General features: G+C 37.6%; 3 protein-coding genes across 3 annotated transcripts; 2 read left to right on the top strand and 1 right to left on the bottom strand.

The window, feature by feature from the left end:
- Positions 1–1,997: 1,997 nt before the first annotated feature.
- LOC109006589 (CTL-like protein DDB_G0288717) lies at positions 1,998–5,875 on the top strand. The gene is made up of 3 exons (XM_018985919.2): positions 1,998–3,198; positions 4,500–4,845; positions 5,467–5,875. Exons 1-3 carry the CDS (start codon positions 2,156–2,158, stop codon positions 5,725–5,727), a joined length of 1,650 nt encoding a protein of 549 aa, XP_018841464.1. The 5' UTR covers positions 1,998–2,155; the 3' UTR covers positions 5,728–5,875.
- A 2,358-nt stretch (positions 5,876–8,233) lies between these two features.
- LOC109006591 (actin-depolymerizing factor 5-like) lies at positions 8,234–9,554 on the top strand. The gene is made up of 3 exons (XM_018985921.2): positions 8,234–8,327; positions 8,441–8,700; positions 9,127–9,554. The coding sequence occupies exons 1-3, from the start codon at positions 8,307–8,309 to the stop codon at positions 9,275–9,277; spliced, it is 432 nt and encodes a 143-aa protein (XP_018841466.1). The 5' UTR covers positions 8,234–8,306; the 3' UTR covers positions 9,278–9,554.
- A 1,792-nt stretch (positions 9,555–11,346) lies between these two features.
- On the bottom strand, positions 11,347–14,776 carry LOC109006590 (amino acid permease 3-like). The gene is made up of 8 exons (XM_018985920.2): positions 14,659–14,776; positions 14,428–14,563; positions 13,190–13,423; positions 13,010–13,103; positions 12,694–12,908; positions 12,423–12,580; positions 12,097–12,324; positions 11,347–12,002 (listed from the first exon to the last, which is right to left on the bottom strand). The coding sequence occupies exons 1-8, from the start codon at positions 14,704–14,706 to the stop codon at positions 11,577–11,579; spliced, it is 1,539 nt and encodes a 512-aa protein (XP_018841465.1). The 5' UTR covers positions 14,707–14,776; the 3' UTR covers positions 11,347–11,576.
- Positions 14,777–16,216: the final 1,440 nt, after the last annotated feature.

The raw sequence follows: 16,216 nt of genomic DNA, 5'->3' as shown, positions 1-16,216 counted from the left end.
CTTTTACATGCATGCCAGGGAAGAAGGGAAGAGAGAGCAGAAGGAAATGAAAATTTGGATTCTCTTGTTGAAAAATCCGATTTATCATTTTTTTAATCGTTATCCTCTCAACATCTTTGATGTGACTTCATTACTCATACACAAAGCAAAGCCACTGTCAGTCATGCCGAGTAACCCCCTCCCATATTATTTGCATGCGCACAGCCCTGCTTCCTCACACTACAAAGGTGAGGACAATGCAAGGGGGCCGTACATGCTGGCAGTGCTTATAGTGTATTTGATTTTTCTTTTTCCAATCATTTTTTTAATATTCTTAACCATTAGAAAAATAACACAATTTCACAAATAGGTATTTTATTAAGAGAAATGTTACATGCAGTTATGAAAATATGAAATGCATAAATGTCGTGCAGTCTCTTTAAAAAAAATTATGTCTATTATTAAAAAATTAATTTTTTTTTATGTAAATTTTTTTTTATTTAATTTTTTAAAAATGATTGTAATGTATTTGTGTACTTACTATTATAATTATAATTATTTTATAGTTATCAATTGCGTAAGCCGACCGACCAGCCGACCAAAACAACCTCATAAAATAATGTTTTAATAAAAAAGCCTAAACCGCAATTTGATATGATTAGCTGTTTAATGAGTTGTCATGATGTGCGTCTGAGTTGGGCTTTGACTTATTGGATTAATTGAGTTACACAAGCAAGGAATTGGAATAGGAAAACTCTACTCTTCATCCGATTTTCTATCACACGCCACACAAAACCTACGTGGCAAACCGATCCAACAACTCCAACTCATGTCTCCAGTCTATATTGTTTCTTGAAGCTCGACACTCCCTCTCTCGTCCCAAGTTCTCACCCTTATGCGGCGTATGCTATCTCCAAAGTAGCTGTAGAGATGATGACGAAGATAGTAGCTAAGGAGGTGAAGGGAACGGGAATAACTGCAAATTTTGTAGCACCAAACATTAGGGCTTGTAGGAACCGAGTTGTTCTTTGCGGGTAAAATCGAGGAAACGATCAAGAGATTCGTGGATGGTTGTCGTCTTGATTAACTCGAGAAATCCAAGGATGTGAGTTAGGTTGTGGAATTTTTGATAAGTGATGCTAGGGAGTGGATTAATGGCTAGATCATTTAGGTGAATGGTAGATTTGTTGTTTAAATTAAAGCGTCTTTTTCTCTCTCTAGTCTTTTAAATTTTATTCACTCTACTTATTCTGTATTAATGTATATATATTCAACACATTGTAATGTTTCCTGATATTTTCAACTATTTTAATTTGAAGCCCCTTTTTGGCAGGAGAGAGAGAGAGAGAGAGGACTTTCAAACAATCACTATGGCATGAAATTGATTTATGTGTAGAAGCACTCATTGGAATAATGCAATCATTTGTCATGAAACCTATTGCAATTATTTAAAAAATAAAGGTGTAATGAAATATGTCAATAAATAAATTTATTAATGAATTTTTTCAATGCCATAAATCATGCTTAGGTTCACTTGATCCTTTGGATCACAGCTTTAAGTAAAATCAACTAAAAGACTAATTAGGATTGCCAATTTTTTATATATAACATAATTATTTTCTTATATATTCAAATTTACTATAAAATATTTATCCTCAAGAGAAATTTATATATATGTCTATTTTTAACATGTTATAATATAATTTGTAAATTCAATTTTTTAATAAATCAAATCGTAGATGGTAGTAGTGCGAGAATATCCTCTACTACTATGCAAGTTGACCGATTCTATTTCTAAATTCACAAAAACAAACCTAAATCTGAATTTTATATATATATATATATTTAAAGAAATAAGATTTTAATATTTTTTTTCGATGGAAAAGTTTATGAATTTTTTCTTTAGAAAAATCTGAAAAGCATTAAAGACGTTTAGATTAATTAAAGTTTTTTTTCAAAAAAAAAAAAAAAAAATCAAGTAAATTTGCAACTTGGAAAAAAAAAGAGACCAAACCTGAAAAACTTAAAACTTTTGGTCTGATACGGTACTATTTTACGCACCAGGCGGCAGCCAAACCAAACAGAGCTTCTCATCACCGCCGGCTAATCTCAGGTACACAAGTCAAATACAACAGCGTCCCTTCATACCCATTTCTCTGTTCTGTGTGCATGTGTAATGGGTAGCCCAGAGGAATCCAACAAACCCATATTCCTCTACGACTCCTCCTCCTCCTCCCCCACCCATCCCCTCCTCTCCAAGCCTCCCTTGCCTTCTTCTCCTCCCGATCCCGATCCCGATCCCGAACCGGACCCGAACCAGTTCCTCCAGATCTCCTACAACTACGGTCCCAGGCCCTTCAAGGACCTCCCCTTCCTCTTTCTGTTGCTCCTCTTCGTCCTCTTAACCTTCGCCTTCGGCATCTTCTCCATCTTCCACCGCAATACCTACTACTCCGACCTCTCTTCCTTCTCTTACGACTCCAATTCCACCTCTTGTGCCGAAAGCTCACTCTCTGAGCTCTCGCCCGCCAGCTGGGTTCGCTTCTATTCCTTTTCTTCTTCGAATATTTTGTACAGTTTGATATGGACCCTCGTGATTACCTTCATTTTGAGCATACCCATTTGCTTCCTTTTGCTTTTCTTACTCAAGAATTACACCAAACAAATCGTATACGCGTCCCTTCCCTTCTTCATTGTCATTCCCATCTTCTTCAATGTCTACTGGTTCGTCGCATGCATCGTTAGCTCCTCTTGCAGCGACGCGTTCCCTTTGGTCTATCGGATTCTAGTCCTTGTCTTCGTGTTCCTGGTCATCGGCGTGATTGTCTGGATCTTCGTGGTCAACTGGCACCGAATCGAGCTTACCGTGAGCATAATTGGGGTAGCCTCGGACGCGTTGTTGAGGAATTTGGGCTTGTTAGGAGTGCTTCCCTGTTTGACACTCGGCTTAGTGGTCTACTACGCGCCGATCGTGGTGTTCTTAGTGTTTGCGAGGCAGAACGGGAAGATTGTGCCCAGGGAAACCGACGGGGAGTATACATGCGTGTGGAAGCAAGATGGCTGGGTGCCCGCGTACTATGCGCTGGCGATACTTACGATGTTGTGGTCTGCGGCGGCAATGGTGGAAGCTCAGGCTTATGTGATCAGTGGGACAATTGCGCAGTGGTATTTCTCCAAGGAGGATGGGACTCCTCGGCGTAGTATAAGAAGTTCTTTGAGGTGAATTCCATTGCTATATTTTGCTTTTGGGTGTATCAGTCATTGCTTTTTCATATATAGCGTTTCGTTGGTTTTGGAAGAGTAATGGATGCATATGATATACGTACTGGGATGGCTTTGCTTCGAAGTGTACTTGCGGGTGTTGTGTGTACCTATTGGACTTAATTGTATTTGAGGGGAAATGTACCTGGAGAATTAGTTGTTGGAACTTTTAATGAAATCAAGGTATAACACATTCATAGAACTGCTATGATCAAATTTCTTACGGAGATCATTTTTTTCATGGAAGGCGTAAATAATAACAATGTGTGCTTTGTTCATGATTGGTTACTTTTTGCCACGGGGTATCAATGGTTCAGACTCTAACTTTTGCCCTTTGTTTGTGAGATGCATACCCCTTATAATTGCCCTTATAGGATCTGCCTAGAGTGTCCACCTACCTCTGGCAAAGGCTTTCCATTGGAGACAAGGTTTGTATTGCTTTAGGAATTGTTATTGTGTAGTCCAAGAACCTCCTTTGTTTTGTAGTTTAAGTTTTAAGATTACCATGTTTTGGAAGCAGCACTTGTGGGCATGTGTGTGGTGCTATCTAGTGATCCATTCAATTCTGATTTGTAACCTTCAATCGGGATTCTAGCAGGCTTGCGTATCGAGCACAGTATATAGCATATGATGAGAAAAAGGAGATTAAATATCTGCATTCCATTGTGTTACGGGATTACAAAATTGATGTCTTCTTCTTATGGTCTTCCATCATACTATATATAATTTCGATGTTATTGGTGATGTGTTCCTAGATGTTGGTCCACTTGGTAGTGTCAGTTCCCTATGAACTCCACTTACATTGCTGCACCCAGCGTATATGTCTAGCTTTGTCCCTTATGTTGAACATTGAAATCTCATTGTATCTATTGAACTTTACATCATTGATATCTTGGCCGTTACATGTGCTTTTGATGATCTCAATCTCGGTTTGATTTCTGTTTTGTTTATCATGCGGTCAATCTCAATCTGTGTATGTATTAATAATATTAATGTTGAAATCTGTTTTGACATCTGTGTATATATTAAAAGACAGCCATTACTTTGCATGTCTTTCATTCTTTTCCTCATTTAGTCTTTCCCTCTCGTTGTATGGCCAAACCTTTCAACACACTTCCAGGCTTGCCAGTCCAAGGAAAAGGAGAAGATGAACCAAAAAAAAAAAAAAAAGTAGAGCTAGATGAATGCTTTTCAAATCAGAGAAATGTCAACAGTGATCGAGATATGCTTTTCTTCTCATGCTTTTTAATTGTATGCAGAAATGCATTCGGCCCCTCCGCCGGCACAATATGCTTATCTGGTCTACTTATTTGTGTCGTGCGTATGGTGCGTGCTACTGTTGATACTGCAAGACGAGAGAACGCTCCAGGGATAGTGAACCTAATACTACGTTGCTGTGTCAATGCTTTTCTGGCTGTCATTGATTTTCTTAACAAGTTTACCATGATCTTTGCGGCAATAACTGGTGAAGCTTACTGCACATCTGCAAGAATGACATATGAGCTTCTGAAACGTAATCTTCTCTCAGCTGTATTTGTGGAGACCATCTCCACACGACTATTGGCTGGAATTGTTTTTGTTCTCTCAGCTGTTTATGCAATTGTGGTACGTTTCCCTACCAACTCTCAAATCATTTCACTTTCCATCATTACTAGTCCAAGTGAATTTTATCATGAGTTGGTGATGAGAGGAGCCATCCGTATTCTGCACATGTTGTGTCTTTACTAGCCAGGTGACCCTGTTTATGTAGCAATTGCAACAAGATGACAATAATCATTACAAGTGTAACCTTCTATTTTGATATGTGTGTGTCTGGCTCCAAAAACATGAAAGTAGGAGAGTTTGGTAGTGGTTGTACCCTACTATAATGCTTTAGGAGCTTGTATGTAGTCTTTGTTTGGAAAGAAGAATACAGTTGAAGAAAAGGGAAGAATAGGGGTGGGGGCGGTTGCTGAGTTCTGTTGGTTTACAGCAGTATACATTGGATATCATCAGAGATGCAACACCGGCTCTGGCTTACTAAAAAATGCAGGCTAGTTTGAGTTGCCAACTTCGAACACTAATCATTTGAGAAGGCATCATTAGACCAGGACCAATAATTAATTACCTTTGATTATTTGATCTTCATCTCTTGCTGAACTTTTTCATTTTTTTTTTAAACCATTTTTACTTTTCTGCTCTCCTTTCTGTTTCTTACGTATGATGTTAATGGATGTGCATAAGCAGGCCTGTGCTATACTAAAGGCTGTGAGCAATCTTGGAGCTGATTCATATGTTGTGGCTGCCCTGGCATGGGTCCTGCTGATTGTGGTGCTGGGTCTCTTCATTCATGTGCTGGACAACGTGATAGATACGGTGTATGTTTGTTATGCCATAGACAGAGACAGAGGAGAGGTTTATAAACAGGAGGTTCATGAGGTTTATTTTCACCTGCCCATTAGTAGAAACCATAGACCATCTGTTGCCTCCACAACTCAGGTTGTATAAATAATCCTTGCAACTCAAAAAATAACGTTTCGTTGTTGATAAATCATTTGTTCCTTAAACTTGCCAGCCGGCAATTTTGCATACCCGTGAGTGTTGTTCTTGTACAAATCTTGAGATTTCTTCAATAAAGAGGAAGATTTTCTGGCTACTTGAACAGAGAATCCATGGATGCGTGCATTTTTCAAGCTGGGCTTTCTCATTTTAACCAGATTTTAGGGCTGTGAGATGTCTCTCTTTTCTAGTTTGGATTCTTATTTGTATTTACTAGTTTGATATTATGTACGAATAAAAAACTTACGTGAAATTTATAAATAACCTCATATGAAAGCAAGCGATTATAATATAATATTTTATTATGTGTTCGTCAGCTCAGCTAGATGTATGGAAAATAATAAATTTACAATTTTTACACAACTATTTTCACAAAAACTCTTTCAACTATAGAGAAATTATGTAAAATTTAAAATTATTTTTAATAAAATTGCACAAGTGTATTAATTGATTACAATATTACATGATAATTGTAAGTGTATCATTACTTAAATTACAAAAAAAAAAAAAAAAGTTGAGCTTTTGAAATTCAATTTTGACCGCACTCAAAGAAACAAGATGGTAATGCTGCACATTAAAGTTATTATTATCCCAGTGGTACTGAGAAATGCATCTTTTGGATTAACTTTATGAGATCGATTATGCCGGTCAATCTGCACCGCCAAATAGACTACTTCCATCAGAAAGATCAAAGAAGCTAGGAGCTACCGACAGACAGGAGTTCTTGGTATTGATCCAAGAACAGAATATATATCATCCACCGACAACAATTTCTAGCCACCACTTTTGTTTTTGCAGATTCTAGACTCAGACTTTAGCAAGCAACTAAGCCATGCCAACAGGTTATGACTCTCAAGTACTGCGTATTTTGTCAAGGGGCGGGCCACCCACACGAGGGACAATACTCCCCATGCACCTGATTACATTTCGTTGCTTGCTATTTTGCTGGATTTTAGTGTTATTTCTCTCTCTCTCTCTCTCTCACGTTTATATCCAACCACGTACTCATGCTTATCTTTCAACAATGCACGGTTAGGTATCTACTACTAATTATTTTTATGATATTAAGTGTCGGGATGCTGCCCCTATGCACTACAGTTTCTTAGACAATTTGGTGGGAAAGCTCAACCTTTAGGAGTATGAAATCTAGAAAGTTATATCTGCTAAAGATTCTTTTGTGTATATTAGAAAGAAAGTGATAAAACAAGATGGCAAAAGAACTCAAATGGACTGGTGGGTACATATATTGACTCGTTTTTACCGAGAAACTTTTCCTTCTTTTTGATCTTTTTCATGCTTCTGCAGTGTTCAGTCTCCCATTCTCTTCTCTTTTGCTAGCTGTTTTACGCAACTTAAAAGACTTTTGAGGAACACAGATAGAGATGAAGAGTCGTGGAGCTGCGGGAGTGTGATCCAAGATGGGACCATCGCATGAATCGCGTCAATTTAATTTACACTGCTTATGCTTGTACATGTTGTCATTTTTAATTAGCTAGCTTGTATGCAAGTCAAAAAAAGGGTATTTTGTGGTTGGGAAGGTGAATGAATGAATGATGCAGCCCTTTGCTTTTCTTGCAGTGCACCATTGCTCTTTTTGTTTTTACTTTTCTATGTACCATCACTTTCTTTGACACGCTAGCTGTTTTCTGCTGCGTTGTAATAAGCTTATTTACCATTGGACTAGTTGGCACCTCACAGGTTGGGCCTCGTAGGTATATTAAGCCAATTCAGTTTGCCATATGCCACTTGTTGGGTTTTGTAGAGCCTGGCTTAGTCGCTAGATGGCTCGAGCGGAGACGTTACAGAGAGTAATTCGCTTGTTGCTCGCTCGACAGATGGCTCGAGTAGAGATATTACAGAGAGTTCACACATTATTCGCTCGACAAATAGCTTGAGTGAAAACGTTACAGAGAGTTCGCTCGTTAATAGCTCGATAGATGGCTCAAGCAGAGTTCAGAAAGAGAGTTCACTTGTAAGGTGCTTGACAGGTGGCTCGAGCAAAAGGCCAGACAGATAGTTCGCTCAATGCCACTCGAGCGAATATCGCAAAATATGAAAAATTAGGATTTCTGCCTTGTAATCCTATAAATATGTATTTTTAATATTGTGATCGTATGTTGAGCACAGTAATTCGTCCCAAACATTATACCTTGCGATTCTTCAAATTAATAAAATCTTATGTAGCTCCATAGATGTAAACCAATTGTCGAACTATGTAAATTTGTATCGTGTGATTGATTGCTTGATTATTTCTACTTTCTTTTTTGTCATCTTTTTTGTCATCGTTATCACAACACGACTTTGGTAAATCCACTGCATACTCCAAGGACAGCCCAAATTATGCACACAATCCAGGGCAACTTTGTCATTGCCCTCATCAGCTATATACATCGTTGAATCGACCTAGCATATGGTCAAAGTTGTAATATATATGAATATTGATGTCATTCCAATGACTCAAATCTTTATATAAGACCGACCGAGTGCCACACCCTCAACATCAGAGACAACTTTTACTCATAGTCACCATGGCAATGGCATTCAAGATGGTATATTTTATTCAGTTGTATGCTGTTTGTTCTCTTTTCATTTTCTTCCCCACTTGGGAATTCGTACGTTTTTACAGCTGATTTTTGTGGTACTGGGTGTATGATAATGGCAGGCCACGACTGGAATGTGGGTGGCTGAGGAGTGCAAGAACTCTTTCATGGAGATGAAATGGAAGAAGGTGTATAGGTACATAGTGTTCAAGATCGATGAGGGATCGAGGCTGGTCACCGTCGATAAGGTCGGTGGGCCAGGCGAAGGCTACGATGAGCTCACCGCATCATTGCCGGAGGATGATTGTCGATACGCAGTGTTTGATTTCGACTTTGTCACCGTTGATAATTGCCGGAAGAGCAAGATCTTCTTCATAGCATGGTCTGTCACCTTATTTTCTCATTCTATATACTATGCTCTAGATCATACTAGGTGTGATTTTAGTTATATTGTACTTAAATACGAGATTAATATGATAATTAATGGTATCCCAGGAACTTTACAGTGTTGAGCACAGATCAATTGTGATAGCATGCGCAGCTCCTACTGATCATTGTTTTCTGAAAATAGATTTATGTCATCTCAATTAGCTAAATATAGTTCAAGTAGAACCAACGGAAAACCTTGGAAGAAGCCTAAGGGCTAGATTGACAACCCAAAACCACCTCCCCCACTTTTTGCTCATTTTGGGTTTATTTATTTTGCATTAGAATCTGGTATATAAGCTTACAAACGCTAAGTTTTAATGAAAGGGTTAACATTAGACCATATTGTTAATGAAAAGTGTCAATTTTGGGTTTTTTTTAGGTCCCCAACAGCATCAAGAATAAGGGCAAAAATTCTGTATGCAACATCCAAAGCTGGGTTGAGGAGAGTGCTGGAAGGCATCCACTATGAACTGCAAGCAACCGACCCAACCGAGATGGGGATAGATGTCATCAAGGACAGGGCCAAATAGATCGATGTGATCAGAATATAGCTAAAACCATGTAATGTACATGCATGGCATCTTGCTTTTATTTAATGACACCAACCACATGAAGAACTTTTCTTGTTACTTTTCACATTTTCTAGATAATTAGCACTAATGTGACCTAAATACCTAATCTTTTAATTTGTAATGATAATTATGTCCGGCCCCCTTGTTATAATTTAATGAGGAAGGACCTTTTGATGTGATCCTTTTCATCATGAAAGGTAGAAAAAGCAAAATAATCAATGTGGCATTTGAATGTTGTTCGGCCTCTTTCGGTAGGATTCCTTTTCAAAGCCACGATTGTGATGTGAAAAGATGTTTAGGCTAAGATAAAATGCAAAAAATAAACAATTGATATGTAAGAGAAAGAGAAACGTTATCAAAGCTAAATGGGTATTATTTTAGAAAACTAGCCTTTGCAGTGAAGTTTTTGAGTCGTTTACGAATAAAAAGAAAGTGTTTTTAAGTCCTTGCAAAGATGAATAGAAAGGGTTCTCAGAAACATGCACAAACAAAGTTCTGGTGAATGTTGTTTACTTCTAATTTCAGGGTAGCAAACAGCACGATAAAGTATATGAACTGTGTTAAATATCATAAACCATAAGGGCGAAAGAAAGTGCAGGAACAGAGATTAAATATTCAATATCATGGACGACCTTACAATTTAATCATGTTTCGGCTCTAAGATTCTTATGCATAACATCATGCCTATCAGAGATGCTGTCGTGATGTTACTGTCCTCTTTGAAATTGTAGGTATCTCTGTAAGTCTTTCCTGTAGTACTCGGAGCTGATAATAATAATGTCTTGGGTGTAACAATTCAATGATATAACATTCTTTTTTCACCACTTTTGTGATAAATTCCAAAATCAGTCTCTTCTTTCACTTCTCGGGGGAAAAGAAAAGCACATCTACAGACACCATTTACCATTACGATGATGACACACCCAAGTCAACTATAGCACAGAGAGGCAGGCCTTACTGCTACCTGCTACCTGCAATGATCTTTATGCAGAAGAGTAAGTAACGTAGAGTTAAACATGATGGGGAAAATTTCTATCTAAAGTTATTATTCAAACTTTATAGAGCATCAGATGAGAGAAAAATATAAATGTAAAATGAATTTTATACTATTTATTGAATAATTTAGTGCTGCCGGCTGCCCTTTAGTGCTTGTAGCAGTATTGCGAGCCAGAGTCCGCTGAACGTGCTAGGTGGGGTGGGCCTTACAATGTGACTCAGCTACATGACAAACTACAGTTGCCTAACCCCAATGAGCCCGAAGCTGCAGTTCCATAGGTGGATCAGATGGCCGTGCCTTGTAGCAAGGATAGGCCTAGCCCAAACCCCAAAATGCAAAACACTAAGCTTCTTTAGCATGTCTGAAGGCACAGTTCAAAATTTCAAGCTACCCAGTTCAGCACAGGGAGGGAGGGTGGTGTTTTGGATCTGGAACTAGAAAATATCTTAAGAGCTTTTTGTCACTTTTGGCTCGTTGTGTTCAGGATTTTCCTTGTTTAGAGTGCATATCCTTTTAGTGATTACTTTATATTCTTTCTAATGAATTTTAGTTGTATTCGGGTGTCTATGTCTCTAACTTTAAATTCTAAAATTGGTCAAAAACTTTAAGGAATCCTAAGAAACGATAGCAATATCAAAGAGAGAATGATACTTGAGCAGTAGTTTGGTTTGAGAACAAGCAGCATAAGTGCAGAATTAGGGGCATGACAGGAGAACATGCTATTGGTACCTCTCTGTTCAAGAATCAAGATGCCAAGCCCCCTAATATCCGTTAGCCATTGTATTAATTTGTTCTTAAATATGTAAATATATTTTAATGGATGTTTAGTGATATAGCTTTTGTCAGATAATTTCTGCAATTTGGTTAGTGCCACCAAAATGTACAGTACGTTTGCAGGTTTATTGATCCAAATGCCGGGGTATCAAAGGCATGCAAAAGCCATCAAGGTTAATCTTTCATGTCTGCGTGGACGTAGCCTTGGAGAAAAATAAAATATATGTAATTTGGCCATATAGAAGGAAAAAAAATATATCAAAGACTTGATTATTAAAGATGAACATGACCTTGAAACTTCATAACTCAAGTCCAGGTTGCTTTGAATCGAGATCTGTATCCAAGCACCCTGGTCTGGTGACACAGCATAAAGCAGACTTTTACCAGGAATTGTACAATAATTGTATAGTGGGGGGGTTTCAAGCTAGTTTGGGTTTATTCCTTACTAGAACCCCCAAATCTAATCCAAGTAACTATGAATATTTCTTAATAACTAGTTCTGAATGGCTTGTAAGTCTTGAGATCCAGAGCAACTCCAGCGAAGGAGCCGACTGCAGCGGCTACAGAAATGGCTAGACATGTCATACTCAGCGTCTGAAGCCCAATCCACCTGCTTGACCAGCGGGCAATTTTCTTTTGAGAAATGTACATCTCAATAGGAAAGAAAACTGTCAATGGCCAGAATCCAAAGGCTCCAAGTATTCCAACAACATCGTTGAAGAAAGGCATGAGCATGGATATGAGGGTTGTCGTAATAACAAAGATTGTCCTCCATATAAGGCGGAAGAAGTTGAGCTGATACAGACCAATGAAGGGGATCGGTATGTCATATTCTGCTGTTACAAAATCACTCTTGGACCACTTCTTCGCACTCCATTTTTCTATAAATGCAAACAAAGGCTGGCAAAAGACCTGCAATTTACACGAATATTTTGCTTTTGAGATGTCTCACCCAAGCCAAAGGTGTACAACAATTTGTAAATTCTAATTGCAGCTTGGGTTATACCTGATATGCACCAACCAGATGGACAACAATGGCTACATTGGCAATGTCCAGAAGCCAGTAGGGGTTGTAGAATCCGAAGCCGGTTAAAAGATTTCCGGGGGCCTCATCACCAAAGGCTGCATATCCCATGGCTCCACAGAGTAAGTAGAACACTGTAGTTACAGCGACGCTTAATAAAGTAGCCTTCTTCATGGTCTTGTGTTCTGCTGGAGGAGTTCTTATTGTGTCCTGCGCAGGCAAGCAATTTATGCAAATTGTTCGATATGTTGAAACAGAAAGTTGACCCTGGGATTCACAAGATATATGATCAAATTTTTGGGAAGTACCTGGATTTCAATGAGGATGATGGAAAAAGAATATGCAAAGGCAATAGCTCCAAGAGCTTGCATACTCCTCCACATCTTCTGCGTTTCAGTGACTGTTCCAGCACGTGTTACTGTCCCTATACTAATACCCAATAGGCTTCCTTTGAGTGTCCCATTTTCTGCCAATTTTTTTAAAAAATAGTGGTGTTCCATAGATATTGATATTAGTTGCTGGTTTGGTGTTATGCAAGAACCAGTTTAATTTAGTTCTAAAGAATTTATTTGTCTGTACCTGCAACTTTGGCTACGCCAAGACCAAGACCAACACTGGAGTATGTGAATGACATGATTGCTGCGACTATAGAGAGCCACCAAACTTGATCAAAGTCCGGAATCTGAGAGAATATCACCTCTATGATTCCAAATGTTATCATGTATCCATTGCTTGACATGTGACACGGATCTTTCCCACCACTCTTATGGAAACAGTTCGACCTCTTTATTGCCCTGAAGTGATCTCAACACGAATATATATAGGAGTGAATATTCTTTGGAAATTAAGATGCAAAAAGAGACAGAATCATGAATATGCAGCTTGGGAAACTCACATCATGCTGACCGATGCTGCAATTGTATACCCTATGGCAATTCCAAACAGATTAATGTACTGAATCAACCCACATAACATGACCTTTTTTCCTCCTGCAATAACATTTGGATATGACTTTTAGAATCATAAACATAAAGACTATCCTGTCTTGAAAACGAAAGAAACCATGATCACTCACCCAAGTTAGCCTTGACAGCTTCCATATAGGTGTAATTTCTCTGTCCGGTAACTGGGTCGCCGGACCTGTAGCACTGTGCTAGAAGGGCCGATGTATAGACGTTGACAAGGGCAAAGAGGATCATGATGACAGGGCCTGCAACCCAACCAAGCTGCCCTATGGCCCATGCTAATGACAGGACTCCGGACCCGATAACCGCGGTAATGATGTGCGCAGTTGCAGTCCAAAAAGTCCCTGCTCCACCATACATGTAATTAATTATAAGCAGTCTCTCCTAATCGATTTTTATTTTTTTTAAAGAAGTATTACATATGCAATTTTATAAAAATAAATTTACAAAGTAATATGTTAAACAGACTGAAAGAGTGTACCATAGTGCATTTCATTTTTTTTGAAGTATTGGAAAAATACTTCAAAAAAAAAAGAAATGCACGGTCAATACACTCTTTCGGTGCATGTAGCAGTGCCCGTTTACAAATTAATGTAACTCAATATGAGATGTCAGATATATTCTACAATAAATTAAGTTTACAATTTGACATACTATATCAATTTATAATTTTACTTTTATAAAGTTCTTTAAAAAATAAACATTTCTATGATCTTCAGTTTCTTTTACATGATGATAAGAGGGGATTAGGTTTTGCATCATGAATTACTATTGTTTGTTTTTATATACATTGAACCTGACAAGTGAGATTAATGAGAAATAAGACAAGTATTGCTACTATGTTAGTTATACCGCTCACTTTGCCCTTTCTTTTTTATAAGTAACTGCTCACTTTACCTCATTGATGTGACATCGCCATATAATGTCATATGACTTATTAAGAAAATAAAAAAAATTATATTCAAAATAAAATGGTGTCTGAAAACACAAAAATAGAAAGATTGAAACTCTAAGTTTCCTCTACTCCTTTTATTTTTATAGTTTTAATTTTTTAATTGGCATCACATGGTGGTGTTGCCACGTCAATAGAACAAAGTGAGCGATTGAGCAGCATAGTAGCATTTCTCAAATAAAATATGTGATGCAATTTAATTATGATCATTACATTTTAACTGAACGGATTGTAGGGTGTGATTAATTGTTAATCTCGATAATTTAGTTTTTTAATTGTAAAAAGCAGTATTTCAAAATAAAAATAAATAAATAAATCTAGTTGCAAATTATTTGTTTATTGACATATCATTACACACCAAGTGAAGTAATGCCAAATTATGTAAGTAACGTGTACCTGTTCTCTTCAAGCGGCCGTCATCATCGAAGCACTTGGAATAGTTGGACTGAGGGTTTATGGCTTCAGTCTCACCCGGGGCTTTAGGTTGGACTTCCACTTGCAAGTAATGCCTGATGTCATGCCTCTCTTCCACCTGATCATCACAGAGACATGTTGGACATTATAGGAATAAGAAGAGAACCAATTATCTGAAATACCAGATGGTGCGGATTAGTTTGCAGATCTTACGGCGCCATGGTGGATTCTGGATGGAAGTGTACGACTCCTTGGCAACATGGTTCTGAAATGGTGGAAAAACGATGAGAGAGAGAGAGAGAGAGGATGAAGACGATCAAGGATACTTGAGACAATATGCATTGAGAGTGGGGTTTTATATACAGGACAGGAGATTAAGATAATGAGTTGAATAGAACTACTATTATGGAGGAGATGGTGCGAGGTGTTTGTTCACACTATCATGTAAAACACGACCTGATCATGATCTCTAGTTAGTGCCATTTCCCAAATCTACTAGTCCCAACTTTTAGTCAAGGTGCAAATGATAACATCTAAATTAATTAAATGTACCAAAAAGAAATTCAGTTCTTACTTGATTTGCACTTAAAATAAAAGATAGTAATAAATTAATGAAGACAATTTAATTATATATGTGGTTTCCATTTTTTAGGAAGAAATGATTTATACATGTGTCAAATAGACAAGTCTCATATAAATACTTGTAAAAAAATAGACCCCACCTAAAAAATTACTATTTATTAGTAGAACTTACATTTTTATAAATAACTTGTATGAATCTAATTTATCTATTTAAAATTTGTACATAATATTACTAATCTTGTTTCAGACTTCGTAGACATGCTGTAGATGACATGATGCCACTGCGTACCAATCTTATCATGAAGACAAAGAGCTCCATGAGATTAGCTAAGGTAGTACTAGAACAATAAATTTAATTTTCATAGAAAATATTTCTTAAATTAAACAAATATATATATGTATATATGTATAGGTCATGTATATACTAGCGAGGCATCATGACGTTGATCAACGGTTAGAAAACCCTAATCATTTTATTTTAATTATCAAACTATATTCTTAGTTTTCTCATAATAATATATATATATATATATATATATATATACACATATGACTTTAGAGGTAGAAAAAGTACTGGAGAAATCTTCTTGGAAGGGCCAACACAGTCAACTATAATGCCTCTAATTTATAGGCTACATTAATTTCCAATCACATGAGTTCCTGGATCAATCTGACGGACTAAAGTAAATCATCTCTTACATATGATGGCTCCCTCCTTACCTAGGCTAAGAAAAAACGAACTGCATGGGACCTTTGACCTATTATATATTTTGTTAACGTTCCTTTTAATGCATTTTGATTGGAAATGGATTTTTATCTATACACTTTTCTCTTTTTCTTTTTACTCTTTTTAATATGCAACTAAAGATACGGATTGTATCTAAGCACTGTAATCCTAATCCCCCATGTACGTACAGCTAGCTAGCTCCAAGCTGACGTTCCAATTAAGCATGTCACCGCATGCAGTCATGAACAAGTACTAGCGCCTGCTTGCATTCTGCATTGAAGAATGATGGATACAAAGGCGCAATATGCAACTGGCTTGTCCATGTCACCACTTTCATTTTCTCTTTCTTCTCCATTTTGTTTCCCCTCTCTCCCTTGAAATTTCATTTCCCCTCCCTCTCTCTCACTCCCTCTCTCCATCTCCATCACCGTCAAACCTCTCACCCTCCCTCTCTATTTTGTT

The sequence above is a fragment of the Juglans regia genome, chromosome 16, assembly GCF_001411555.2.
Source record: "Juglans regia cultivar Chandler chromosome 16, Walnut 2.0, whole genome shotgun sequence".
In the NCBI taxonomy this organism is placed as follows: Eukaryota; Viridiplantae; Streptophyta; class Magnoliopsida; order Fagales; family Juglandaceae; genus Juglans; species Juglans regia.
The sequence above is the reverse complement of the archived record's forward strand: the minus strand, read 5'-3'. Positions and strand labels throughout refer to the sequence as shown.

What these genes read in the sequence shown, in the direction of transcription:
- LOC109006589 (XM_018985919.2), top strand. Translation starts at nt 2,156, where the DNA reads ATGGGTAGCCCAGAGGAATCCAACAAACCCATATTCCTCTACGACTCC. An exon ending in AGTATAAGAAGTTCTTTGAG is followed by an intron (nt 3,199 to 4,499) that starts GTGAATTCCATT and finishes AATTGTATGCAG; the next exon opens with AAATGCATTCGGCCCCTCCG. An exon ending in CAGCTGTTTATGCAATTGTG is followed by an intron (nt 4,846 to 5,466) that starts GTACGTTTCCCT and finishes GTGCATAAGCAG; the next exon opens with GCCTGTGCTATACTAAAGGC.
- LOC109006591 (XM_018985921.2), top strand. Translation starts at nt 8,307, where the DNA reads ATGGCAATGGCATTCAAGATG. An exon ending in TGGCAATGGCATTCAAGATG is followed by an intron (nt 8,328 to 8,440) that starts GTATATTTTATT and finishes TGATAATGGCAG; the next exon opens with GCCACGACTGGAATGTGGGT. An exon ending in AAGATCTTCTTCATAGCATG is followed by an intron (nt 8,701 to 9,126) that starts GTCTGTCACCTT and finishes GGTTTTTTTTAG; the next exon opens with GTCCCCAACAGCATCAAGAA.
- LOC109006590 (XM_018985920.2), bottom strand. Translation starts at nt 14,706, where the DNA reads ATGTTGCCAAGGAGTCGTACACTTCCATCCAGAATCCACCATGGCGCC. An exon ending in AGCTGTCAAGGCTAACTTGG is followed by an intron (nt 13,104 to 13,189) that starts GTGAGTGATCAT and finishes ATGTTATTGCAG; the next exon opens with GAGGAAAAAAGGTCATGTTA. An exon ending in GCAGCATCGGTCAGCATGAT is followed by an intron (nt 12,909 to 13,009) that starts GTGAGTTTCCCA and finishes AGATCACTTCAG; the next exon opens with GGCAATAAAGAGGTCGAACT.